At 38.4% G+C, this 27,604-nt stretch overlaps 1 protein-coding gene and 1 pseudogene across 1 annotated transcript in view; both read left to right on the top strand.

Annotated features, from left to right (window-relative positions):
- USH2A (usherin) overlaps positions 1–27,604 on the top strand; it is a 905,205-nt gene that overhangs the window by 580,633 nt on the left and 296,968 nt on the right. Inside the window, exons 42-43 of the mRNA XM_065936753.1 lie at positions 28–150; positions 13,241–13,404. Coding sequence (XP_065792825.1) covers positions 28–150; positions 13,241–13,404 — 287 coding nt within the window. The remainder of the gene's footprint in view (positions 1–27; positions 151–13,240; positions 13,405–27,604) is intronic.
- LOC136168698 (small ribosomal subunit protein uS15m-like) lies at positions 1,051–1,610 on the top strand (annotated as a pseudogene).

Below are 27,604 nucleotides of genomic sequence, written 5' to 3'. Positions count from 1 at the left end.
GATGTTTCTGCTTGTCTTTTGCTTCAGATATGAGCTTCTGAGACGTAAAATCCAGCAACCACTTGCATCAAATCCCCCAGAAGATTTAAATATGTGGCACAATATTTATTCAGGAACTCAGAGGTTTTATGAAGATAAGGGTCTTAGCAGGTGAGATTACAAAAACTATAAAAACAAATACTGGCATTTAGTTTGGGGCATGTTGAATAGTTTAGAGAATCTTAGTGTCTTCGTTGTGTGAGAAAGTTATCAGTTATGCAATAAAACATGTTTATTATTATTGGTGACATTAATCATCGAACTGCAACAGTCAGCATGTTTAATATTTGCCACCTTAACTGCACTCTTAAAATAAGCTTTTTGAAGTTGAGTTTGTAGGTGTTTGAGTCTTAACCTTCTTGCCTTTGTCACAGCTCTAATCAACACCGTAAGAGAAAAATCTGGAAATATTGAACATGTACAGAACTGGGGAAAGTTTGGAGCACTTGTAGAATGCTTGCTTTTCTAGGAAGTAATTTGTTGTAACTTATTGATTCAATTCACAGAAATAATTTAATTCACAGGCTTGGGACTTGAAAGAATTCAACCCAGAGTTTGAAGAAACCAAAAAATGAGCAAATAAGTATTATCAGTAAAGCACCCCATGGGAGAGAAAGGAGGGCTATGTTTGTATTCATCCTGTGCTGGAGAACTAGGTTTGCTAGCCTTGGGGGAGTCATTAAACTTCTCTGGGTTTCAATTTTGTTGTCCATAAAATGAGGAGATTGGATGGGGTTAAGTGAAGCCTAAATCTTCATGAATCAAGAAATGTAATGGAATTTCGGAGGGTCAGAAGTCACCAGGCTGAGGGCAGCGTGGAGGGTGCTGAGTTTGATTTAAACCCAGGCAGTGACACAGCCCCAGTCCTCAGACTGCGGGGCGGAGGGTGGGCCATACTTCTCTCCATCCAGTGGGACCTCAAGTCCTGGAGGTCTTATCCTCCAGACCACCTGTAGATATGACACCCAGAAACCAGTCCAGCAAAGCCAAGAAGATGACCTGTCCCTTCCCATGCTGCCGAAGGACTACCAGAACGTCCCTGGACTTGAGATTGATGATGTTGTGAAAAGACTCCTATCTCTGGAAATGGCCAACAAGAAAGAGATGCTAAAAATCAAGAAAGAGCAGTTGATGAGCAAGGTCGTGGAAAACCTGAAAGACACCAGCTCCTTGGAGGCTCGAGTTGCTGCCTTGACAGTCAAGATCTGCAGCTATGAAGAACACATGCAGAAATATTGAAAGGACAAAGCCCACAAGTACTATCTGCTGATGAGCATTGACAAGAGGCTAAAGGTGCTCAGAAACCTCCGCAAGACCAACATCCTGTCTTTGAGAAGACATGCAAGGAGTTGGGGGTTGAGTACACCTTTCCCCCTCCATACCACTGAAAAGCCCACCGCCACTAGGTGACCAAGAAGGCTCTGTGCATTTGGGTTTTCCAAGAGGTTCAAAAGCTGAAGAAGCAGAAAAGGTCCTTAAAAGCTGCAGTTGCAGCAGCCTGGAAACAAGGCCAGAGGAACCCAGAGAGCCCTTCCAAAGTCAGACCAGAGGCAATCAAAGAAGCCCAATAAAAGTTATTAAAGTCAAAAAAAAAAAAAAAGGAAATGTAATGAAATTTCAAAGAATCACAAGTATTATTTTATGAAAACTTTTCAGACTTATTTTTCAATAACTTTTCTATCAGGTTGTTTTTCTAGACTCACCACTGACTAGCTCTGCTGTGAAGTCTGTTTACAATCTGGCCTTGTCCCCCCTCCCTTCATCTTTCCCCTACCTGGCCTCTATGCTTCAGCCAGTTCGTAATATGTTGGGCACCTCTAAAAAGTGACACCCGCCCCTAGATTTCTCATGGCTGCCATTTCCCTCTGTCTGTCATCCTTCAAGACTTGACCTAGAAGTTTTCTAGGTCACCCCTTCCTGGTCTGAATCAGCTGCTTCTTTAATGTATTTCTATAGCACACCCCTTATATACCACTCTTGTCTTTGCACTGATTTCACCTCTTGTCTGGACAACCCATTATATCGTCAGGTCCACCCTGAGCAAGGCCTTGCCTTCAAGACCTCTGTATTGCAACCCTCACCACAGTCCCTGGCACACAGTGGGGGTCCCAGTCAATGCTAAGTGAAATAATGTGTTTAGTAATATGTAAAGGATTGATTAGTCATTTCCCTGTGCCTTGAAATTCCCTGGTGGCTCAAATGGTAAAGAATCTGCCTGCAATGCAGGAGACCTGGGTTCAATCCCTGGTCGGGAAGATCCCCTGGAGAAGGAAATGGCAACCCACTCCAGTGCTTAGCCTGGAGAATTCCATGGACAGAGAAGCCTGGCAGACTACAATTCATGGGATCGCAAAGAGTTGGACACAACTGAGTGACTGATTTTCACTTTCACTTTCAAAGCATTGATTAGTCATTTCCCTGTGCCTTAGGAAGACTAACTATGGTGTTCTTATCTTTGGGGATTGGGTAAAAGTAAGGAAAAGTCTCCTATTCATCTGAAAGTGTCATAGTGGGAAAACAGATATTGTGAGATACTTGAAGGGAGAAATACATAAATCTATTGAAAGAATAAAGTGAACAAAATGAACCATATAAAATTGCCATTTTTCAAGGCAAAAATGATCAAAAATGATAGGTAATGAGCTTATGCTTTTTGTTCAACCTAAATTATCATGGCTACTATTCTCCACTATATTTGATTCACTATTTACTTAATCCAGAATTGCTGTAAAATGATGACTTCAGTTGAAGAAATTCATTTTATTCAGCAATTTCATTTATTTTTACCATATGCTGAGGGAAACTGATAAGAAAAGATGAGAAGCACAGCCTTTTCCCTCAAAGAGCTCACAATCTAGTGGAAAAAACCACTCGCAAACATGTACTAAGTGTTATAATATCATCACAGTTAACTACAGTTTAACCATCACTCCCTAGGGAAATCATATGGAAAGTAGTTTTCCATGATCTGTGAACTCTAAGTGTCTGAAATACAGCAATTTCCAAAATAAAGAGGACTTGACTGTTTAACATTACTGAATTGGATTTTTAGCCATGAGACATTTGGCAGAAAAACACAATAAGTCTCAGAAAGTTAATTTTGTTTCTTCATAGAAGCAATGAAAACTTATTAAAGAATTAGGACCAAAACCAAGATTTCATTATTGAATTTTTAGTGATGCTTGTAAGGATTTTTAATGAGAAGTCCAAATCAAAGATTTAAGGAAAGAAATTAAGTTAAATCCCCACAAATTAGACTGAAACATAAGTTGACATAAACATATTGATGACAGCTGCTTCTCAAAAAGAAGTGTACCCTGGTTTCCTGCATTGCAGGCAGATTCTTTACTGTCTGAGCCACTGGGAAGCCCACCTTAGAACAAAATGTGCTGAGGTGATATTTTGACTAGCCTCATAATACTAAGCATCAAATATGTTTCCTTTGTTATCTCCATGTGCAAAGTAAAATATTGCACTAATTATTCAGATAATTTAGTTTCTTATGAATATAGTAGGTAAGGGGTGATTTGTCCTGAGTTATACAACTAGTTGCCTAATTGCTGAATTCTGCTCTGTATAGACACCAATGTAGGGGAACTGTAGGTTTACACTACTGGTCAGTTTCTAACTTCTCTTCCTTAATGTACAAAGTGGCCAAACCATAACTTTGGGTTTCCTGACATTTTCATCACTTGGAAAATCTGGAGAACGTGCTGTTATCATCTAATGCTTCTTCAGTGAGTCAAGTTGGGTTTAACACACAAGGCAACCTTAATTTTAAGCATCCGTCCACCCTTAGGATTTTCAGAGCCTCACTGTACCTTGTCTTTTGAGTGATCTGATAAAACTTCTGCAAACTTAGTGATGGCATGCCCTCCTCTTTGTTCTGGATCTGACAAAGGAAGAACAAGCTATAAGAAATAATAGCTTATTTTTAAGGAAAATGTTGACTTGTAGATTGTAATAATTTAGTAACCATATAGTAATTTAGCCACCATTGAGTTTATGAACGGAGGTATGTTCTAACTCCTATTACTTTCAGTTATCTATAAATTCCTATAAGCCTTTATCAATGGCGTTCTGGAAAGGGACCTTCATATGAGCATTCAAAAAATTTTTTTACAAAATTCTATTTACAAAGAATTACTGAACTTGACTGTTTCCAAGTTTAAATGCTTAAGCTAAATAAAGTGGAAAATCTAAGTTTAAATATTAATGAGATAGATTCTAATTTTTTTGCCCTGCAAAATGAAATGTTTCAAGCCATTAAAGAGGACATAGTTTCTAGAGAATGATAGTCAAAAGAATATGACATTCATTCCCCTTCTTTGTAATGAGATTCAGTCAGTTTAGTTCAGTCACTCAGTCATGTCTAACTCTTTGTGATTCCATGAACCACAGCACGCCAGGCCTCCCTGTCCGTCACCATCTCCCAGAGTTTACCCAAACTCATGTCCATTGAGGCGGTGATGCCATCTAACCATCTCATCCTCTGTCGTCCCCTTCTCCTCCTGCCCTCAATCTTTCCCAATATCAGGGTCTTTTCCAATGAGTCAGTCCTTCACATCAGGTGGCCAAAGTACTGGAGTTTCAGCTTCAGCATCAGTCCTTCCAATGAACACCCAGGACTGATCTCCTTTAGGATGGACTGGTTGGATCTCCTTGCAGTCCAAGGGACTCTCAGGAGTCTTCTCCAACACCACAGTTCAAAAGCATCAATTCTTCTGCGCTCAGCGTTCTTTATGGTCCAACTCTCACATCCATACATGACTACTGGAAAAACATAGCTTTGACTGAACGGACCTTTGTTGGCAAAGTAATGCCTCTGCTTTTTAATATGCTGTCTACGTTGGTCATAACTTTCCTTCCAGGGAGTAAGCGTCTTTGAATTTCATGGCTGCAATCACCATCTGCAGTGATTTTGGAGCCCAGAAAAATAAAGTCAGCCACTGTTTCCACTGTTTCCCCATCTATTTGCCATGAAGTGATGGGACCGGATGCCATGATTGTAGTTTTCTGAATGTTGAGCTTTAAGCCAACTTATACACTCTCCTCTTTCACTTTCTTCAAGAGGCTCTTTAGTTCTTCTTTACTTTCTGTCCTAAGGGTGGTGTCATCTACATGTCTGAGGTTATTGATATTTCTCCCTGAAATCTTGATTCCAGCTTCATCCAGTCAGCGTTTCTCATGATGTACTCTGCATATAAGTTAAATAAGCAGGGTGACAATATACAGCCTTGACACACTCCTTTTTCTATTTGGAATTAACTTGTAATGAGATTAAATGTGCACAAATAACATTTTCTGCTCTTCTAATGTGAAAAGACTGGGTCAGTTCCATGACATGTTTTCCTATAACATAAACATATTCAAGTTGTAGGTATTAAGTAAAGGAGTTAGCTTCATGAACGTGGAGGGTGAATGGAAGGACCACCAATGTGAGGTAGATCCTGTTATTTTCTTCCTCAATATCACAACGTGAGTACAATTTGGGTTTATAGATGAAATGGGCTTCTTTGGTGGCTCAGATGGTAAAGAATCTGCCTGCAATACAGGAGACCTATCTTCAGTCCTTGGGCCGGGATGATCCCCTGGAGATGGAAATGGAAACCCACTCCAGTATTCCTACCTAGGTAATCCCATGGACAGAGGAGCCTGGTGGGCTACAGTCCATGGGGTCATGAAGAGCCAGACACAACTTTCACTTCACTTTTCACTTTATAAATGAAGGCCAACTCTGTTTTATTGGTGTACCATCTGTTAGCAATGTACATATTTCAAAAGGAGCAAATATATATCTAGTTCACATATAATTAAGTAGAGTCACAGCGCTTTTTTCCTTTCTTTTCTTCATTGTTCTAAGTTTACCTCATTCTGTCCTTTTGTAAGTGTCACCATATTGAAAACTTAGCTCATGGAAAAGGATCCCCTAAATCTGAAAGGAATGCATTTTTTCATTGGAGGCTTTATTACCTAATGTTTTCTTAAAAAAAAAAATTGAGTTACTTTGTTTGCATTTCTTTTTCATGTTGATGATACAGTGGAACAGAGACAGAAATCACACTAAGGTTACCTTGGGTAAAACATTCTGAAAGCAGAAATATAGATAGCTAAAGGAATAGGACAGCTGCAACTTTCACTCACAATCTAAAATGTATCATAACTTTCAAGTGTGATCATCATTACATTTCAATTTCCAAAAGCAAAAGACCTTCAGCAGCATTTTTAGGGAAAAAAATCTTTCAGCAACAAATACATGAGGAAAAGGTATCCACCATCAATGAAAAATCTAAACAACTACAGATTTAAGCAGTGGAAATAGTGTTGAATTTTTGTTTGTTTGTGTATTTATTTATTCCCACAAAGGATTTGAGGATGTAAGGAATCGTATCTATCAGAGGTTTTGCAAATCCTCTAGCGTGTAATGTTGTACTGAAGCATGTGTTGGGTTGCGGCAGAAATGAAGAGTTAGTAGGAGGAGTAACTGAATAGCCTGCATTTTTTTGAAACATGATTTATATTGGTGACAATATTGACATGTGAATTCTGTTAGGACATCGATAAAGTTGACATGTTTTTAATTCTGATGAAAATCACCTGAGGCATTCTGTAACTGTACTGAAGAATTTTATTGGTTCCCAAAACATCAGATCCTTTCAAGATCTAAGCTGTCCACATATTTTGCCCTAAATGATGTTTCTTACTGACCAAATTACTATTTTCCATCCATAGCCCATGTTGTATACTCTGTGAAGACTTCCTGTCTAGATTAGGTTAAATTAGATGCTCTATCTGATGTATGTGGAAAGGAAAAGGAATAAATGAATATGTATTTGAGAGCTCTCAATTTAAAAACATTTTTCTGTATATATGTACACACAAGCACACATACACACTCCAGTAGGACAGACATTGCATTCCCTGTGTTTAGTACCTGGCATTTTTCTGTTGTTATTCAGTTGCCCAGTCATGTCCAACTCTTTGCAACCCCATGGTTTGCAGCACACCACACCTCCCTGTCCCTCACCATCTCCTGAAGTTTGCCAGAATTCATGCCCATTGCATCAGTGATGCCATCCAGCCATCTTATCATCTGATACCCTCTTCTCCTTCTGCCCTCAATCTTCCCCAGCATCAGGGACTTTTCCAATGAGTTGGCTGTTCACATCAGATGACCAAAATACTGGGACTTCAGCTTCAGCATCAGTCCTTCCAACAAGTTATCAGGGTTGATCTCCCTTCCGTAAGGTTAACTGGTTGTATCTCCTTATTGTCCAAGGGACTCTCAGTAGTCTTCTCCAGCACCACAGTTCAACAGCATCAATTCTTTGGTGCTCTGCCTTCTTTACAGTCCAGCTCTCACAACCGTCCATGACCACCAGGAAGACTATAGTCTTGAGCATATGTTGGCAGAATAATGTCTCTGCTTTTCAACACACTGTCTATGTTTGTCATAGCTTTCCTGCCAAGGCATGTTGTTAGTGCTAATAAATGTTTTTTGAATGAATGAACAAATTAATTAATGAATAAAGTAATGGTATATCAAACACAAAGCAATATAATTTGCAAGGAAAAAAAATCTTTCTAAACTTTAGTAAGGATCATTTCTTTATTGGATAGATAGACTTTTATGTCACTAGTCAAATTATATGTGACCTGAAAGTTATGAGACTGAATGCTTTAGTAACTATTTAGTATTCATTAATTTATTTATAAAATTATCTACTCAATAAACAGATTAAAATCTTCATCATCTAAACTAGTTTTCTCATTCATTTGAGTAATAACAACTGAACCTTGAAACGAGTCTTGTTCCATAAATAAGATTTTAATATGTATTATCTTTTACAAGGAAGGATACCAGAGTCATGTCTATTTCACAAGTTCATCATTTTCTGTGTGGATGAAGGGAGGGGCTGGAGAATGATCTAAATCAATCATTTAGGGGATGACTACGGAGAAGGCACTGGCACCCCTCTCCAGTACTCTTGCCTGGAAAATCCCATGGATGGAGGAGTCTGGTAGGCTGCAGTTCACAGGGTCGCTAAGAGTCGACCATGTCTGAGCGACTTCACTTTTACTTTTCACTTTCATGCATTGGAGAAGGAAATGGCAACCCACTCCAGTGTTCTTGCCTGGAGAATCCCAGGGAGCTTGGTGGGCTGCTGTCTATGGGGTTGCACAGGGTTGGACACGACTGAAGCGACTTAGCAGCAGCAGCAGCAGTACAACAGCCTAGTATTCCTAAATAGACCTTCAAACAGCTTGTTTTACTGGCTACAATATAGACTGAATACAAGTTTTCATTTACTTTGCAGATTTCAAAAGCTATATCTTACAGGATTTGCAATGGCACATTTTTCAAAACATACCCAAAAACCATACTTAGTATTTAGAGAAGATATTGATTGATATACGTAAGTTTTACATGAGTTATATGATGTCAACTGAAGGAGAATTTTGCTTTTAAAAGTATTTTATCATTAACTAAATGGAACATCCCATTTGATATCAACACTTAAGTCTATCTTTAAAAAATCAATATACTACAGAAAATGAACAAAATACTTGAAGCAAATGAATATTTTCTTTTTTGACATGAGGTGGTGAAATATATTCCAACCCATGTAGTCAGAGGTATACATACTTACTGACAAAGATTAGGTTTCAGATGTCATGAAAACAGTATATTTTAGTTCATTTTAAATAGTTCAAGATCTTATTACTTAAAATTTTAACTGAAAAAATGAAAATTAAATAAAATGCAAAAGACAAATGCATGGCATCCAGTGAAAGGCCTACTGATTTTTCAATTCAGTAAAATAATAGTGAATAGTGGAAATAATTTAATATTAAAAATGAATAAAGTACAGGCCCACCTAATCTTAACTAGCTGTGTGAACTTAGGCAAAGGCTATTTACATAACATTCACACTGTGATAATAATGTTACATAGTGTTTACATTATATTTTGTATTATAATAAATCTAGGCATTTAAAGAATGAAAAATATGCATACATCCTATGCAAAGATTATGCTATTTTTTATAAGGGATTTGAGCATATTCAGGTCCCTTATATAAACAGTCAGAACTGGGCATGGAACAATGAACTGGTTCCAAATTGAGAAAGAAGTACATCAAGGCTGTATACTGTTACCATGCTTATTTAACTTATATGCAGAGTACATTATGTGAAATGCTAGACTGGATGAAGCACAAGCTGGAATCAAGATTGCCGGGAGAAATATCAGTAACCTCAGATATGCATATAACACCACCCTTATGGCAGAAAGTGAAGAGGAACTAAAGAGCCTCTTGATGAAGGTGAAAGAGTGTAAAAGTTGGTTTAAAACTCAACATTCAGAAAACTAAGATCATAGGATCCTGTCCCATCACTTCATGGCAAACAGATGGGGAAACAACGGAAACAGTGGCAGAGTATTTTCTTGGGCTCTAAAATCACTTCAGATGGTGACTGCAGCCATGTAATTTAAAGACACTTACTCCTTGAAGGAAAAGCTATGACCATTCTAGACAGCATATTAAAAAGCAGAGACATTACTTTGCCAACAGAGGTCCATCTAATCAAAGCTGTGGCTTTTCCAGTGGTCATGTATGGATGAGAGCTGGACCATAAAGAAAGCTGAGAGCAGAATTGTTGCTTTTGAACTGTGGTGTTGGAGAAGACTCTTGAGAGTCCCTTGGACTGCAAGGAGATCCAACCAGTCAATCCTAAAGGAGATCAGTCCTAAATATTCACTGGAAGGACCAATGCTGAAGTTGAAGCTCCAATACTTTGGCCACCTTATGTGAAGAATGGTCTCATTGGAAAGGACCCTGTCACTGGGCAAGATTGAAGGTGGGAGAAGAAGGGGACAACAGAGGATGAGATGGTTGAATGGCATCACTTACTCAATAAACATGACTTTGAGTAAACTCCTGGAGTTGGTGATGGACAGGGAAGCCTAGTGTGCTGCAGCCCATGAGGTCACAAAGAGTCGAACACAACTGAGCAACTGAACTGAACTGAATTTGAGCATCCTCAAATTTTGGTATCCATGGGGTGCTGTAACCAATTCCCTGCAGATACTAAGAGGCAATTGTACTTTGAAAACAGGCATTCCAATTATATGTATCTGTGTGGCCTAAATTTCTTCTGTGTAGACATAAATCATATATTTCATCATATCTAAATTATGATGAAATAGTTTCAAGTAACACAGGAAGAACTAAGACCCTACAGAACTCATTTGCAATTCATCATTTTAGCACTGCCTGATGTTTTAAATTCCACTTGTAAAAAGAACCATGAAAATGATATCACTTTAAAGTCATCAAGATTACTAACTGTATCATAGACTAAACATATAGAAGAACAATTTAAATATTGTGGGAGAGATTAGGCATCCAGACTAAGTTTCTTTTGAGCCATTTTGGGGAGTAAAACACAATTAAAAATGTTTTACCCAGGGACAGAGCTAATGACAGCAAGGTCATTAGTTCAATTCCCATGAGAGCCATTAGCTGTGTTTCACTTGACTGTTACAGACTTGCTCCCCTCTTGACCACGAATCACCATCCCTCACATTCATACTGGTGGTTACAAAGGAAATTTGGCAAGATTGTTTGGATGTGTAAGCAAAAGTCCCTTCCACCTGCCATTAAAAAAAAAACTCAGAGATCAAACCCTAGTGATATGACATCATCTAGCTGACCATGGTGTTTTTTATTATCATCATCATTGCCATCATGATGATGCTGGCAATACAGCATCATGAGCAAAAGAGCAGGTTCTGGAATCATATTGCCCAGGTTTGAGTCTGTACTCTCCCATTTCCTACCTCAATAACTTATACTGGTTATTTATTTTCTTAATTTTTGAAGCAGGTATTATAATAGTATGGTGAAGAATGAATGAGTAAATCATGTATAAAATTCCTGATACATAATATGTACTCATTAAATACTGTTATTATTATCTTTCAGTTGTCATTGTCATGTAGGCAATTGTTGTCATTGTTGTTTAGTTGTTAAGCCATGTCCTATACTTCTATGACCCTGTGGACTGTAGCCCGCCAGGCTCCTCTGTCCATGGGATTTCCCAGCAGAGCATACTGGAGTGGGTTGCCATTTCCTCCTCCAGAGGATCTACACAACCCAGTGATGGAACCCAAGTCTTCTGCTTGGCAGGTGGATTCTCTACCTTTGTGCCACCTGGGAATCCTATGGACTATTCAGCACTTGCTGAAAAGCATATATATGAGTTTCCTACCACTGTTGGGTGGCTTAAAACAGCAGAAATGTATTCTCTTACAGTTCTGGAAGTTGAAAGTGTGGACTGTATGTACTGTCAGGACTATGTTCCCTCCAAAGCCTCTAGAAAATAACCATTTCTTGCCTCTTCCAACTGTTAGTAGCCCCAGTTGCTCCTTGGCTTATGACAGCATGGAGCAAATTTCTGCCCCCCATCTTCACATGAACATCTTCTCCCTGTGTGTGTTTGTAACAAAATTTCCCACTTCTTTCTTTTATAAGATATCAATCCTTTGGATTTAGAGCTCTTCCAAATCCCGTATAAACTCATGTTAACTTGATCACATCTGTAAAGACCCCCATTTCCCAATAAGGTCACATTTACAAGAACCAGGGGTTAGGACTTAAATATATCTTGGGGGTGGGGGCACAAACCCACAGTAGCATACAGAACAAAAAAGAGAAAAGAAGGACATGTGGAGATGAGGTAAAGTGGAGAGAGCAAGAATATCTGATGCTAGTATTTATTGGGGGAAATAGATTATAAAACCTTCAAAAATATTAGTAAGTCTTTACCTATAGCTACAATAGCAGAGCAAATGTGCCTGAGGCCAAGCCCTGCAAAAATACCTTTGGGCCATGAGTGAGAAATAAAATCAGACTTCTTCTGTGGGTAGTGGCAAAATTCTGTGGGCATCCTGATGGCTAAGTTATTTAGCACAGTCCTGCAAATGGCATCCTCCCTTTCTTGTCATTATTGAGGCAAATTCCATGGGCCCTGCATCAGATGTGATCATCTATGAAACCCAAAGAAAGTGATGATCTGAGGCCAGCATTTGCCCTAAGGACTGGATACCCCCTGGAGAGGGTCTTGTGTTGTACAATGTGTTTAAGCAAGCTCTTGGTCTAAGTCATAGTCCAGTCAAAGCTTGACTGTGTCTGTAAATAGTATTTTCCTACCTGGGCAGTTTGACCCAAAAAAAGAGAATGTCTGATAAGTCTTCTGCCTGAAAGAGCCAAAAAGGATGAGGAATTGGTGGCATCAGCCCATCATTGATTTAATATATGATTTGGGAAGTCTGCATCTGGTGGCTCAGATGGGTGAGTTTGCCTTCAATGCAAGAGACCTGGGTTCAATCCCTGGGTTGGGAAGATCCCCTGGAGAAGGCATGGCAACTCACTCCAGTATTCTTGCCTGGAGAATCCCATGGACAGACATACCTGGTAGACTAGTCCATAGGGTCGCAGAGAGTTGGACATGACTGAAGTGACGTAGCATGACTTAGGACATCATATCACATCGCCATGTCTAGTCTTCTTCTCCTGAAAATCAGTCTTCAGCTTCCACTGTCCTAACTCAAGTAAATGTGTTCTCACAATGGCAAAATGCAGCTCACCATAGCAAAACCTCAGTGGGAGTATGTTGTATACTTTGGTCATAGTCTTACAATTTAATCTAGGAATTTATCTCTCTGCCAGTGAGAGTATGGGACAGGACTACAGGTACAGGCAGAAAATGGTGATGAGAGAATCTGATATTTGAAATGGATGCGTTTCCCAAAAGAAGAGCATAAAACTCTCTGAATCAAATTCAGATAGAAAGCTGGCAAGATGCCAAATGTGTAATTGCATCTTGAACTGAGCTGTAATCCTCACCACTTATGAAAACAATAAGGATGAGAAAAACAATAAACCACATTTGTTTTGAAAAATGGTATTTGCTTAGCATTTCTTATATAATATTTCCTTAACACTTTGATTAAGAATCGAGAGTTATAATAATGATGCTGTTTTTGTGCGGGGAGGCAAAAGGAAATGTATTTGGATCAGGGACAAAATAGTTCATTCTGCAGGGGGAAGTCTGTATATTGTGAGGAGAAAGAAAATGTGTGTTGTTTTCTGGAAAGAGAAATTTATATATTTATTTTTTAAAAACAACTTTTTAGGTTTACGACGTATGCGTATAAGGTCTTTGTACATAACAGTGTGGGCTTTACACCAAGTCAAGAAGCGACAGTGAAAACATTAGCTGGGCTTCCAGAGAGAGGAGCAAATGTCACTGTGGTTGTTCTTAACCACACGGCCATCGACGTGAGATGGGTGAAACCAAGTAAGTCAGCTTCGTGCTTCTTTATTTCCCCTTCCTATATTTGTATCAAAATGAATTTTAAAAGAACATATTTTTAAAATGACAGTGATAAAAAGCCAAGTTCCCTGTGCTTTTCTTTTTCAAAGGAAGTTTTTTCTCCTCCTTTCCATCCTTGGACCTTCTCTTCCTTCTTCTGTTCCTTTTGGATTGGGAACGTAGTTTCTGTCACACCAGTCAATTTTGATAAAAGTGTCCACATATTATTTTTTGTTAGCAACCACCGCTGTTATTTTTATTGGAGTACAGTTGGTTTATGACGTTGTGCTAGTTTTAGGTGTACAGTAAAGTGATTCAGTTGCTGTGGTTGTTCAGTCACCCACTCGTGTCCGACTCTTTGTGACCCCAAGGACTGCAGTACACCATGCCTCCCTGTCCCTCACCACCTCCTGAAGTTTGCCAAAGTTCATATCCATTATATCAGTGATACCATTCAGCCATCTCAACCTCTGATGCCCTCTTTCCCTCAATCTTTCCCAGCATCAGGGACTTTTCCAATGAGTTAGCTGTTCACCATCAGATGACCAAAATACTGGAGCTTCAGCTTCAGCAACAGTCTTTCCAACGAGTTTTCAGGGTTGATTTCCCTTAAGATTGACTGGTTTGAGGTCCTTGCCATCCAAGGGACTTTCAGGAGTCTCTCCGGCACCACAGTTCAAAGGCATCAACTCTTTGGCACTCTTCCTTCTTTATGGTGTAGCTCTCACAACCGTACATGGCCACTGGGAAAACCATAGTGTTGACTATATGGACCTTTGTGGGGAGAGTAATGTCTCTGCTTTTCAACACTGTCTAGGTTTGTCATAGCTTTCCTGCCATGAAGCAATTGTCTTCTGATTTCATGGCTGCAGTCACCATGCACAGTGATTTTGGAGCCCAAGAAGAGGAAATCCGTCACTACTTCCACCTTTCCCCCTTCTATTTGCCATGAAATAACAGGGCTGGATGCCATGATCTTAGGTTTTTTAATATTTAGTTTTAAGCCAGTTCTTTCACTCTCTTTCTTCACCCTTATCAAGAGGCTCTTTAGTTCCTCCTCACTTTCAGTCACTAGAGTGGTATCATCCTCATATCTGAAGTTGTTGATATTTTTCCCGCCTATCTTAATTCCAGCTTGTGACCCATCCAGCCCAGCATTTCTCACAGTATAGGTTAAACAGAGTGACAGCAGACAGCCCTGTCATACTCCTTTCTCAATCTTGAACCAATCAGTTGTTTCTAACTGTGGCTTCTTGACCTGCATACAGGTTTCTCAGGAGAGAGGTAAGACAGTCTAGTATTCCCAGCTCTTTAAGAGCTTTCCACAGTTTTTTATGATCTACACTGTCAAAGTGGAGAAGGAAATGGTAACCCACTCCAATATTCCTGCCTGGAAAATCCCATGGATGGAGAAGCCTGGTAGGCTACAGTTCATGGGGTCACAAAGAGTCGGACACAACTGAGCGACTTCACTCACTCATTCACACTGTCAAAGACTTTGATATAGTTGTTGAAACAGAGATAGGTGTTTTTCTGGAATTCCCTTGCTTTCCCCATGTTCCCGGGAATGTTGGCAACAATTTGATCTCTGCTTCCTCTTCCTTTTCTAAACCCAGCTTGGACATCTGGAAGTTCTTGGTTAACATAATGCTGAAGCCTAGCATGCAAGATTTTAGCATGACATTACCAGCATGGGAGATGAGTGCAATTGTCTGGTGGTTAGCACATTCTTTAGTGCTACCTGTCTTGGGAATTGGGATGAGGATTGACCTTTTCCAGTCCTGTGGCCACTGCTGCGTCTTCCAGATTTGTTGACACAGTGAATGCAAAACCTTGATGGCATCATCCTTTAAGGGTTTTGAATAGTTCTACTGGAATTCCATCACATCCGCTAGCTTTAATTAACAGCAGTGCTTCCTAAGGCACCCCTGACTTCACTCTCCAGAATGTCTAGCTCTGGATGACTGACCACAACATTATAGTAATCCTGTTCATTAAGATCTTTTTTGTAGAGTTCTCCTGTGTATTCTTTCCATCTTTTCTTGATCTCTTTAGTATCTACTATGTCTCTACTGTTTCTGTCCTTTATTGTGCCCATCTTTAGATGAAATGTTACCTTGATATCTCCAATTTTCCTGAAGAGATTCCTAGTCTTTCTCCTTCTGTTGTTTTCTTCTAGTTTTATGCACTGTTCATTGAAAAGGCCTTCTTGTCTCTGTGCAGTTTTTTTGGAACTCTATGTTTAGTTGGATATACCTTTCTCTTTCTCCCTTGTTTTTCACTTCTCTTCTTTCTTTAGCCATTTGTAAAGCCTCCTCAGGTAACCACTTTGCCTTCTTAATTTTCTTTTTCTTTGGGGTGGTTTTGTCCGCTGCCTGCTGTACAGTATTATGGACCTCCATCCATAGTTCTTCAGGCAAACTCTTTATTAGATCTAATTCCTTGAATCTACTTGTTACCTCCACTGCATATTCACATGGGATTTGATTTATCTCATACCTAGTGATTCCCCCCGCTTTCTTTAGTTTAAGCCTGTATTTTTCTATGAGAAACTGATGATCTGAGCCATAGTCAGCTCCAGGTCTTTTTGTTGACTGTACACAGCTTATTCATCTTCAGCTATAAAGAATGTAATCAGTTTGATTTTGGTATTAACCATTTGGAAATGTCCACGTGTAAAGTCATCTCTCGTGTTGTTGAAAAAAGGTATTTGCTATGACCAGTGCATTCTCTTGGCAGAATTCAGTTAACTTTTGCCCTGCTTAATTTTGTTCACCAAGACCAAAATTGGTCTTGTTTTTGCCTGTTTAACAGGCAAACAGTAGTTTGCCTGTTACTCCAGGTATCTTTTGACTTCCTTCTGTTACATTCCAATCCCCAGTGATGACTAGAACATCTTTTTTATTTTTGGTGTTAGTTCTAGGAGATCTTCTAGGTCTTCATAGACCTGATCAACTTCAGCTTCTTCAGCATCCTCATAGACTTGAATTACTGTGATATGGGATGTCTTGCCTTGGAAACAAACCGAGATCATTCTGTCATTTTTGAACTTGCACCCAAGTACTGCATTTTGGACTCTTTTGTTGACTATGAGGGCTACTCCATTTCTTCTATGAATTTTTGCCCACAGTAGTAGATATAAAGATCATCTGGATTAAATTGGCCCACTCCTGTCCATTTCAGTTCAGTGATTCCTAAGATGTTGATGTTTATCCTTACCACCTCCTGCTTGACCACATCCAATTTACCTTGATTCATGGACCTAACATTCCAGGTTCCCATGCAATACTGTTCTTTGCAGCATCAGATTCTACTTTTATCACCAGACACATCCACAACCGAGCATCGTTTCTGCTTTGGCCTAACTGCTTCATTCTTTCTGGGGCTATTAGTAGTTCTCCACCACTCTTCCCCAGTAGCATATTGGACATCTTTAGACCGGTGGGCTCATCTTAAGATGTCGTATCTTTTTGTCCTTTTATACAGTTCATGAGGTTCTCACGGCAAGTATACTGGGGTAGTTTACCATTCCCTCCTCCAGTACAGCAGATCATATTTTGTCAAAACTCTCTGCTATGACCCGTAAGTCTTGAGTGGCCCTACAAGGCATGGCTCATAGCTTCACTGAGTTATGCAAGCCCCTTCACCATGACCGGGCAGTGATCTGTGAAGGGGATAGTTGATTTACGATGCTGTGCTAGTTTCAGGTGTACAATAAAGTAATTCAGTGATACATATATATAAATATATTCTTTTTTTATATTCTCTTCCACTATATGTTATCATAAGATATTGAGTATAGTTCCCTGTGCTGCACTTTGTTGTTTATCTGTTTTATATATAGTAATATCTATATTTTAATCCCAAACTCCTTATTTATCTCTCTTCCGACCTCCCCTTTGATAACCATAAGTTTATTTTCTACATATGAGAGTCTGTTTTGTAGATAACGTCACTATTATCTTTTTTTTAAGATTCCACATGTAAGCAATATTGTATAATATTTGTATTTCTCTGTCTGACTTAGTGTGATATTCTCTAGGTCTGTCCATGTCACTGCGAATGGCATACTTTTATCCTTTATAAAGGCTGAAAAATATTCCATTTTCTATATGTAACACATCTTTATCCATTCCTCTCTCAGTGGACATTTAGGCTGTTTCCTTGCATTGGCTATTGTAAATAGTGCTGCTATGAACATTGGGGAGGAGTGCATGCATCTTTTTGAATTATGTTTTTCTCTGGTTATTTGCCCAAGAGTGGGATTATAGGGTCATATGGTAGCTCTATTTTTAGTTTTATAAGGAATCTCCATACTTTTCTCTACAGTGGCTGTACCAGTTTACATTCCCACCAATAGTGTGGGAAGGTTCCCTTTTCACCCCACTCTCTCCAGCATGTAATATTTGTAGGCTTTTTGAAGATGCCATTCTGACCAGTGTGAGGTGGTACCTCACTCTAGTCTTGATTTACATTTCTCTAATAATTAGTAATGTTGAGCATTGTTTTACGTGCTTTCTGGCCATCTTTACATCTTCTTTGGAGAAATGTGTTTTTAGATCTTCTACCCATTTTTTGATTGGACTACTTTTTTAAAAAATATTGAGCAGTATGAGCTCTTTATGTGTTTTGGAGATTAATCCCTTATCAGTTGCAATGTTTGCAAATATTTTCTCTAATTCTGCAAGTCTTTTTGATACAGTATGATATTGTGCACTTTCCTACAGAGAGGTCTGCCCCCAGTCTCATAACTCATCATTAATTAGCAAGATCCATTTACTAGAATTGTGGTAATGTGATGGATCTTTCCAAGTGAATCCTCATCAGTACTGGTGATAGCCAGAGTTCCAGCTTGACACAGGTAACAAAACCTGGCCACCATCACTGAACTTGATTTGATAACACAGGGACTCACCCTTGGCTCATTTAGAACATGACTTTATAGGCAGTTAGAAGAGCTCACACATGGATCTAGTCTGCTCCTGCGTCTTTGCTGCTGCTGCTGCTAAGTCGCTTCAGTCGTGTCCGACCCTGTGCGACCCCATATACGGCAGCCCACCAGGGATTCTCCAGGCAAGAACACTAGAGTGGGTTGCCATTTCCTTCTTCAATGCATGAAAGTGAAAAGTGAAAGTGAAGTCGCTCAGTTGTGTCCAACTCATAGCGACCCCATGGACTGCAGCCTCCCAGGCTCCTCTGTCCATGCAATTTTCCAGGCAAGAGTACTGGAGTGGGGTGCCATTGCCTTCTCCCCCTGCGTCTAAAGAAACAACATAATTGAAATTTCAGATATGGTTGGTCAGTAGAGTAGCATTTACTCTACTAATTTTTACTCTAATTAATTTTTAGTGATCCATGGTTGGACAGCATCACTGACTCAATGGACATGAGTTTGAGCAAACTCCAGAAGATAGTGAAGGACAGGGAAGCCTGGCATACTGCAGTTCATGGGGTCACAAAGAGTCAGACATAACTTAGTAGCTGAGCAACAAATGTCACAATCAGAAAAAAAACATAACTGAATATATCATGGCACTATATATTATAGTCCTTCTTAGAAGTATCACTTTTGATCTGGCAAATAGTTAACCAGAACTTGCTAGGATACTACCAAATATTAAGAAATATCTGACTTGGAAATCCTTATTGAAATTTTGTTTTATGAAAGTAAACTGTATCTAGTAGGATAATCATCTGCTAGTATATAAAAAGATGAAAAATGACTCCTGGTTGGGCAATTGTAACCTTGTGATTTTGATTTTGTTATAGCCTAAGAGAAATGCTTCCTATTTTATTTAGAACACCTTGAGTGAATTTGCCCCTGTTATGTCAGTCATGGATTAAAACCAGTGTTAGGTGACACTAATTGTAAATTAAAATTAGCATTGGTTATGTTGATCTATATTGCTACTAAGTAAGCCATTTTTATAAAAAACTATTTACTAGGGTTTTATAAGGTTGCAGATTTCTAATGATCTGTGTCACCTCTGTTGGGATCTCTTAAGCCATGTACATGGAAGAATATAAGTTAATTGATGCCTGTGGTTACCTCCCGAGACACTTCTAGGAAAAAATACAAAAAAAAGTTTTTATATGGAGATGGATTCTTATGTATAATATATTTTCGCTCATCTCCTTTCTATTTCGCCCTCGATACCTGATTCATCTTAAAAGCCTACTTGGAAAGGTGGATGCCCTCCCTGCATCTGACATTTGAATACTTCTGTTGAGATCCAGTGACTGAATTTTCACCAATATAGCTCCTTTATGTTATAATTGCATGCCTGAAGTAAGCATGCTTATAAAAACTGACAAACCTAATAGATCTGAAGCAGCTCACTGAAGTTTCATTACCTTGGTAATCTGAACCTCTGACCTTCGGGATGTAGGTAATGCAATCTGCTGTTATTTCCATTCATACCTTAGAAATTTTTCAGATAACTATTTGTGAGTACAAAGGTTAACTCTCAGAAGAGGGTCAGCTCTGTGCAAGCGTGTTGCATTATCATTTTCTTTCTTCTTGCAACCTGCTATCCTAAGTAAATTAACAAGTCTCTTGACTGTGAAAGGGCCACCTCTTTTGTGCAATTTTAATTTCAATTGTTTTCTTGATTTGTGGAATAAAATGGCACCTTGTCTAATATGCTAAAAGGAACAAAACTATAAGTTGAAAGTCATGAATAAACTTACATTTATTCAATAAAAACCATAAAATGCGTTTTTAAAGTATATTTTTTCTTAATTATGACCCTCCACATGGACACACCATTTTCCAAGTAAAATATCTCTGGTAAATTTTTACCAATCACAGATTAATGGGGATAAGTTATTAAAGTTTTAAAAGTGCCCACTTTAAATGTTTACATTACTATGTGAGGTCATGTGAGGAAAATGCATCCTGCATCTGTTCAGTTAATTTTTTAGGGCAAATATTACAAACTGGTAGCACATGGGCCATATTTACTTCCCCATCCTCCACACATTGTCTTGCTGGCAGTATTTGAAAAAAAAAATAATATTTTGCTAACATTTAGCAAATTAGAAGCTTTCACATAAAGATGATAATTTTGGAATTGATTTGAAAAATCCAGTAATTGATTGAAAAGCTTCCCACATTGCTGAATGGAGAATATCCCCTGACACTGGCTTCCCCTTTCCACAGACTGCAGCCCCCGTCTCCCTGGTCCCTAGAGAAAGATGTGGTTCTCATCCCTACTTTCTATATAAAAGAACATAGTTCAACCTAAATGAAATACGATGAAAATAAATGATTTCATTGGAGAAAATTCACATTTTTATAGGAAGAGATACAAAACATCGCTTAAGTTATTCATGCAGCCCTGCAACTTGGTGACTTACCCCAAATTGCAGTTAGTCAGTAGCATTTCTCCAACTTAAGCATCCCATTTTCGGCTATTTCTTCTGCATGTGACCTTAATGGTTATTAGCACTTTGTCAAGAGTGATTTAGTGAGATCTTCCCATTTTGACTGCTCACTCTAAAATAAATGGTGAAAAATGCCCACGAGGGAAAAGGGTAGAAAGGCAGCACCTCTTCTGAGGTCTCCTCACTAATGAGGTCATTGATGGGCAGAAAAGAGTAAGAAAATACTGGAGGTGGTGAGAGAGGAAGGTATTGAAATAAGAGGAAATGAAAAAAAACCATCCAAATGCTGTCCACTTGTCCATCTGTCAAGAGCTCCTCAACCTTCAGATGTTCACATTGTGTTTCATATTGGGTTGGCCAAGAAGTTTGTTCAGATTTTTCCATAAGATGTGACAGACAAACCCAAATGAACTTTTTGACCAACCCAGTTAATCTTTTTTGTTCATCTCTTTTCTTTCTCTTTTCCTTCCCTCTTTCCTTTTTCTCTTTTAGTTTCCTCCCTCTCTTTCCTTTTCTTCTTCCTTCCATGAATATTTATCCTTGACATTTTTGTCCCGGGCACTGGAAATGCAGAGATCAATGACATAATTCCTGCCTTACATTATGAAGGCATCACTATTTAAAAAGTTTAAATTCACACAAAAATCATATGCCTCATCTTGATCTCTTAATCAGAAACTGCCAGATTTTGTAGCTAGATATTTGACTTTGAACTTATCCTGTTCAGGTTTTAATACATACAAATCATCCCAAACCTCACCTCTTTTAAAAGCACCCACCATCATTGGCTCACCTTGTCCCTCTGCTTCCCTTACCACTGGTCCAGATACCAGAATGAAGAGACTGGATTTGTCTGTTCACGGGCTTCCCTCTTATTCATGTGTGTACTTGCTGTGACCTGACCTGCTTCTTTTACATATTACAGATGTGGTCATCTAGAAGTCCGTCTCAATAATGACTCACTCCAAACTTCTCGTGTCAGCACCATCCTAGTCTGTTTCTCTGTGTTAGTGGGTCCATGAATGACCCCTCCTAACTCAAATGCTCCCTCTTATATCACCAGCTACTCATGTCCTCATCCCCTAGATAAAGACTTTCTCAAATTCTTCATGAGAATTTTTTCCTCTCTAACTCTCCTGTTGGTGACTGCATCTATTCCATTGTAAATTCTCCAAACTAGAAAAATGGCAAAATTCTATGAAGCCATGGAGGAATAATTTTTAAAATCAGGTTTTAGGATCAGGAAAACTTAAGCTTGAGTTCCAGTTGCACTATTTTCTAGCACTATGACCTAAAACAAGTCACTTAACTTCACTATATCCTAGTTTCCTAATTCAGAATAGGAGGATCATAATAACTGCCTTAAAATATTGTGACAAAAATGAAATAATATATGTTCAGCAGTTAATAAGCATTTAGTATTGATATAAATTATTATTCTATCTCTCAAATGTTCACAGTGCTTTTAGCAGCAGTTTTATAAAAACAAAAAATGGGAAGCCATTTCTTTTATTTGTTTCTGTATTTTTTAGGGGGATTTCTTTTTGGGGTTTTGTTTTGTTTATGCTAATCATTTACAGTCCTTTATTCAAAACAAACAACTTGTGTGTGTGTGCACATGTGCATGTGTGTAAACATAAGTTTTTATTTCTCTGGGATAAATGCCCAAATATTCAATTGCTGGACTGGTTGGTAAGTCTAGGGTAGTTTTGTTACCATTTTGCCAAACTGTTCCCCAGAGTGGCTGTACTGCTGCACACTCCCTAAACAATGAATGAGTGACCAATTTCTCTGCCTCCTGTCAAGCATTTGTGTTACTGCTGTTTTTAGACACTGCGTTTACCAGCCTCCTTTGCAGTTAGTTGTATCCATGTGACTGTGCTCATGCCAATAGAATGTGCAAAGAAATGATGTGTGTCTTTTGGGGTCATAACTATGAAACACTAAGAACGTGCCTATTCTGTCTTCTCCCTGGACTAGACCATAGACACAGCCATGTTCTCTGTTTAAACTCTGCAGGCATGGCCAACACCCTTAGAGATCCAAAGCCACATAAGAGAAAGAACCTGGGTTCTTGAATGACCACATGGAGCACAATCTTATTCACCTACTTTGAGGCTATTGTGTGAGATATAAATTAATATTTATTTTATTTAAATCACTTTATTTAAGGCTCTTTAGTTACAGAAGCTTAGGTAACTAACTCTGTCCCTGTTTACCTTATCAGTTCACTTCACAAGCAGGAATGTGCTGTCCTTTCTCCATTGCCAAATATAGAATGATGAATAATTAACACATTTCATGTACATTTCCTTTAAATACAATACTCCCTGGCAGATTATTGAAAGAAGCCTGGAACACAATGAGAGGCTGAAGGACCTGGGGGCAGAGAGGGTTGCAAATGCAGATATTTGTTTTAGTTGCTTAACTAGGTAGAAGGCATCTAGATATCTTGCTGGGGAAGATAAGGAGCCTGACTTGGATATAGCTCTGGAAAATTTTCCCACTTCTTCATGTGAGCACTTTTACCCTCAGCCAGAGTCAAAAATTTTCTCAAGAAGTGATCATATCAAATTTTCCAAGAAGTACTTAGTTGTTGACACAGAACTCTTCACCATAGAACTTGGGAATCTGAACTCTAAGAATCTATGAGCAAGATAAACACTTCTATTATAGAATAGCTTTAGTAAGGTCCTTCCAGATTTTTACACTGAGGCACAGTTACCACCCATTGAGCCTGCTAATGAGAAATGACTGAGGAATTCAATCCTAGAAAAAACTGGAGATCCTTTGAGTGGTGTGGCTTACTCTAATTGCTGGAGATTAGGGCCAGAGACTTTGTTGTAAAGTGCCAGACAGAAAACCCTTCAGGTTTTGCAGGCAATATACATTCTCTGTCACAACTACTCAAGTTTGTCATTGTAGCATGAAAACAGCAATATACAATTCTTCAACAAGTATGCCTGTGTTCCAATAAAAATTTATCGTGAACAGTGAGATTTCATTTTCACATAATTTTCACATGTCATGAAAAAGCTACTATTCTTTTGATTTTTTCCCCAACAATTTAAAAGTGTAAAAGTCATTCTTAGCTCACAGGTTATATACAAAGAAGTGGCAGGCCAGGTTTGGCCAAGAGGATAGATTTGTACTCAAGGTAAAATCCTGAGTTTGCTGACCCCTGTTCTAGCTGATAAAGATCTAAAGGACATGATTGATATTGACAACAAACTAAAAATAATCCAACAGGGTTTTCCAGGTGGTGCAATGGTATGCAAGAGACATGGGTTTAGTTCCTGGATCAGGAAGATCCCCTGGAGGAGGAAATGGCAACCCACTCCAGTATTCTTGCCTGGGAAGTGCCACGGACAGAGGAGCCTGGAGGGCTACAGTCCATGGGGTAGCAAAGAGCTGGACATGACTGAGCGACTGAGCACGTGAGCGCACACAACACAAAAATAATCCAACAGCATGTGCAGAGTATAATCCTTTTGCAAGAGGATTTTCAACCAGCCTAGCTAACAACTGTTTTAAATTATTTGAAAACCCACTACAAAGGAGAGGGACTTATTCTAGATTTGAGAATTTGCTATGGCTGTGATCACATTTCTGACCTAAACATGGACAGCATCATCAAAAAGTGGCATTTAGTAACAAATTGTATCCATGGCTTATAACCTTCTTTTTCCAACTCACTGAGATTGACCTGATGTGCTACAGTAGAGCAATACCTACTCATACATTTCTGTGGTCTATAAAATATGGGTTACCCAGAACAGGATTAGAATACCTGAGAAATATTTCCCAGTGTACACATTTTTAATGTAATCTCATAGGAAATCCTCATTCCATCCTGTTGCTTCAAACACAAGTTAGTATTCTTAGCTTAACTCCAAATTATATGTAAAACTCTAGTTCAGACACTCACACTTTAATTTAAAAGTAAACCTGGTGGCCACAAAAACACTTCAAACTCAAGAAGTCTCCAGTGAAACAACAGGTTTCAAATCCTCCATCCCATAGTTACATCTATATTTTCTATCTTGTTTCCTAGGACTCACACAAGAACAAAAACCAAAATCTGAATTTTATTTAAAACTTTTCCTCATCTCTTTCTAGACTCATCCTGGGTCACTTAAGGACCTTGGCTCTTTCCATTCAGGACATCCACATTCCCTTCCTTGTGCCTTGAAGTCCTTCTCTTGCTGGGAAAATCAGAGACAATCAGAGATGATCAACTGGTTCTTAATACCGAGGGTCAGAAATGGCACAAACTGGTCACATGACTTCACTCAGATGCAAGGAGCCCAGAAAATTTAGTCTCCCTATTTGACAAGAATAGAATCACATGGGTGTTAGTGAATGTCCTGGATCTTCACCACAACTTCTATCTTCTGTAGTGATTTTTCAAGTTTCATTGCTGCTGATAGTGGTTAGTGATGTCTTTCTCTACTTTTCTGAGTCTTTTTATTTTATGTTTGATCACGAATTTTGTGTACTCTTACTTTCCTTGCCCTTCTCACCTGCCACCTTCAATGTTTGGTGTATAAATTATTATATAATCATTTTTACATAATTAATTTCTCTAGTTTTGATATTTATCATCATTTCTAAAACTTCTCCAATCTTAAGTTCTGGAGCTTGCTTCATCTCTTTGTTTTTTAGATAACATTATTGGAAAAATTTTATAATTACAGTTAAATAAATAAATGAGCTACATGTTCTCTTAGTGCTCGTGTGGTCGTTGTGTCTGACTCTTTGTAACCCCATGGACTGTAACCTGCCAGGCTCCTCTGTCCACGGAATTTTACAGACCAGAATACTAGAATGGATTGCCATTTCCTTCACCAGGGGACCTTCCCAACCCAGGAACTGAACCCAAGTCTCCTGAGTCTCTTGCATTGGCAGTCAAATTCTTTACCATTATGCCACCTGATTTTTGCTTAAATAAGAACATGTTTCTGCTATCTTTGCACATTCTCTTTTACCTACATAAGAAAAGTTTCTGTCATATTTGCACATAAATATAATGACTTAGATGTGTATGAAATTCTTGGATCAAAATATTTTACCTCAGAACTTCTTGAAATTTTTCCATTGTCTTCCACATTTAATGTTTCAGAAGATAAGTTTGAAAGTTGCCTGATTCTTTTTCTCCTTTGCAGATTGTCTTTTCGATTTAGTTGATTTTCAAAATGTCATAAGTTTCTGTATGTCTTTGGATATGTTGCCATTATTTTTGCTAATACTGTATATTAATCTATTCAATTTCTGGATATAAAACTTCATTTTGAGTCATGTTTTATGGGACATTTTAGATCCATGATTATTTATCCCATTTATTTTTCAAGTCAATTAGATTTTCTATTCTCTATTTTCAATATCTATAAATTTTGACTTTCATTGCCTTCTTCTTACTCATTTTCCTTTTTACTTTTTCATATTGTTCATTTTTAACTCAGTATTTTTTCTGCTTCCAGTGCAGATTTTAATTCTGACAAGCTTTTTAGGTTTTATTGCTTTCTTTTCTTCTTTAAGAAGGTAATTTAATATCTCTGTTTTGACATCTGTCTTTTCATAATTACAGCTACATGTTTCCTAAAGCATCTTTTTCACAAAGGCATGTCCCTTTTGTTATTTTTAAGAACATCATGCAAATGTTTTATAACACTTCCACTGATTCACATAGAAGTAGTATATGAAAAACAAATTCTCCTTTTAAGGTTCTAGAAAATGTTTCACTTATGCTATTATAAGAAGCCTTGTAACTCATGTTTTTCTTTTTTAAAAAGGAGAAATATGTTCCGGTCCAGTTTTTATCAATCCACAGGGAGGGTGGGATTTTCTGGGAAACTTCTCATACCAGTTATTTCAATTTGAACAGTGTTCCGCTCTCAGAGTCAACTCAAGGTCAGCAACCTTGAATTTTGCGCTGGTCTGTAGAACTGAAGATGTATCTTCTGTCTCTAAGATGGTTTGCTGTCTTAGAAAGAGCCCACTGACATTTGAAAACCTTGTTTGAACAATGTAAAAGGACACTTCTGTGCATGTACCGCTCCCAAAACTTTTCATAAAAAAAACCTAGGAATATGAAGATGATTTAATCTGTTTAATATGTTTCAACTAGTTTTCTGTGTTTTGGCCTCTGCACTGTAATGTCAATGAAGGGAGAGAGTGGCAAGCTGAAGCAGATGTTGGTGAGAAGCAGGGTGGTGCAGAAATCTGGCATTATTGCCTGGAGATGCTGCCTGCTTCTGGTTAGAGGAGCCTCTCTCTCATGCAGTAAGATATAACTAGTGGAACTGAATTCCATCTTTTCCTTTCTTCTTTGGGACAACAGATTTTGTTCTATTTCGAGGAGGTGACATATGGCACATGACTAAGAATGAGCATTTAATGGCATTTCATCCACATATTGATATATGATCCTCACTCATCTTGAACTTACTGTGCTAGTCCCAATATTTTCAATGTATATACACAAGTTCATTCATTGGAACTTGACAGAAGAGATTTCAGGCGCATTTAATAACTGTGATTAAAGACCCATTTATATTTTTAAGTAGAATTTGAAAGTACTTCCTTAATATTATATCTTTACGACTTGAATTTCTAAACAGCCTGCTCATGTAGCAAACTAAAATACAAGATGAACTTCAAATCTGCCATATCTTTGCTGCCATAAATTAATGAAACTAAAATACAAGATGAACTTCAAATCTGCCATATCTTTGCTGCCATAAATTAATGAGGAATAGTACTGTAGAGCAGCAGAAAATAATTCTAATGATAGAAGGAA

Source organism: Muntiacus reevesi, chromosome 5 (genome assembly GCF_963930625.1).
Source record: "Muntiacus reevesi chromosome 5, mMunRee1.1, whole genome shotgun sequence".
Taxonomy (NCBI): Eukaryota; Metazoa; Chordata; class Mammalia; order Artiodactyla; family Cervidae; genus Muntiacus; species Muntiacus reevesi.
The sequence above is the reverse complement of the archived record's forward strand: the minus strand, read 5'-3'. Positions and strand labels throughout refer to the sequence as shown.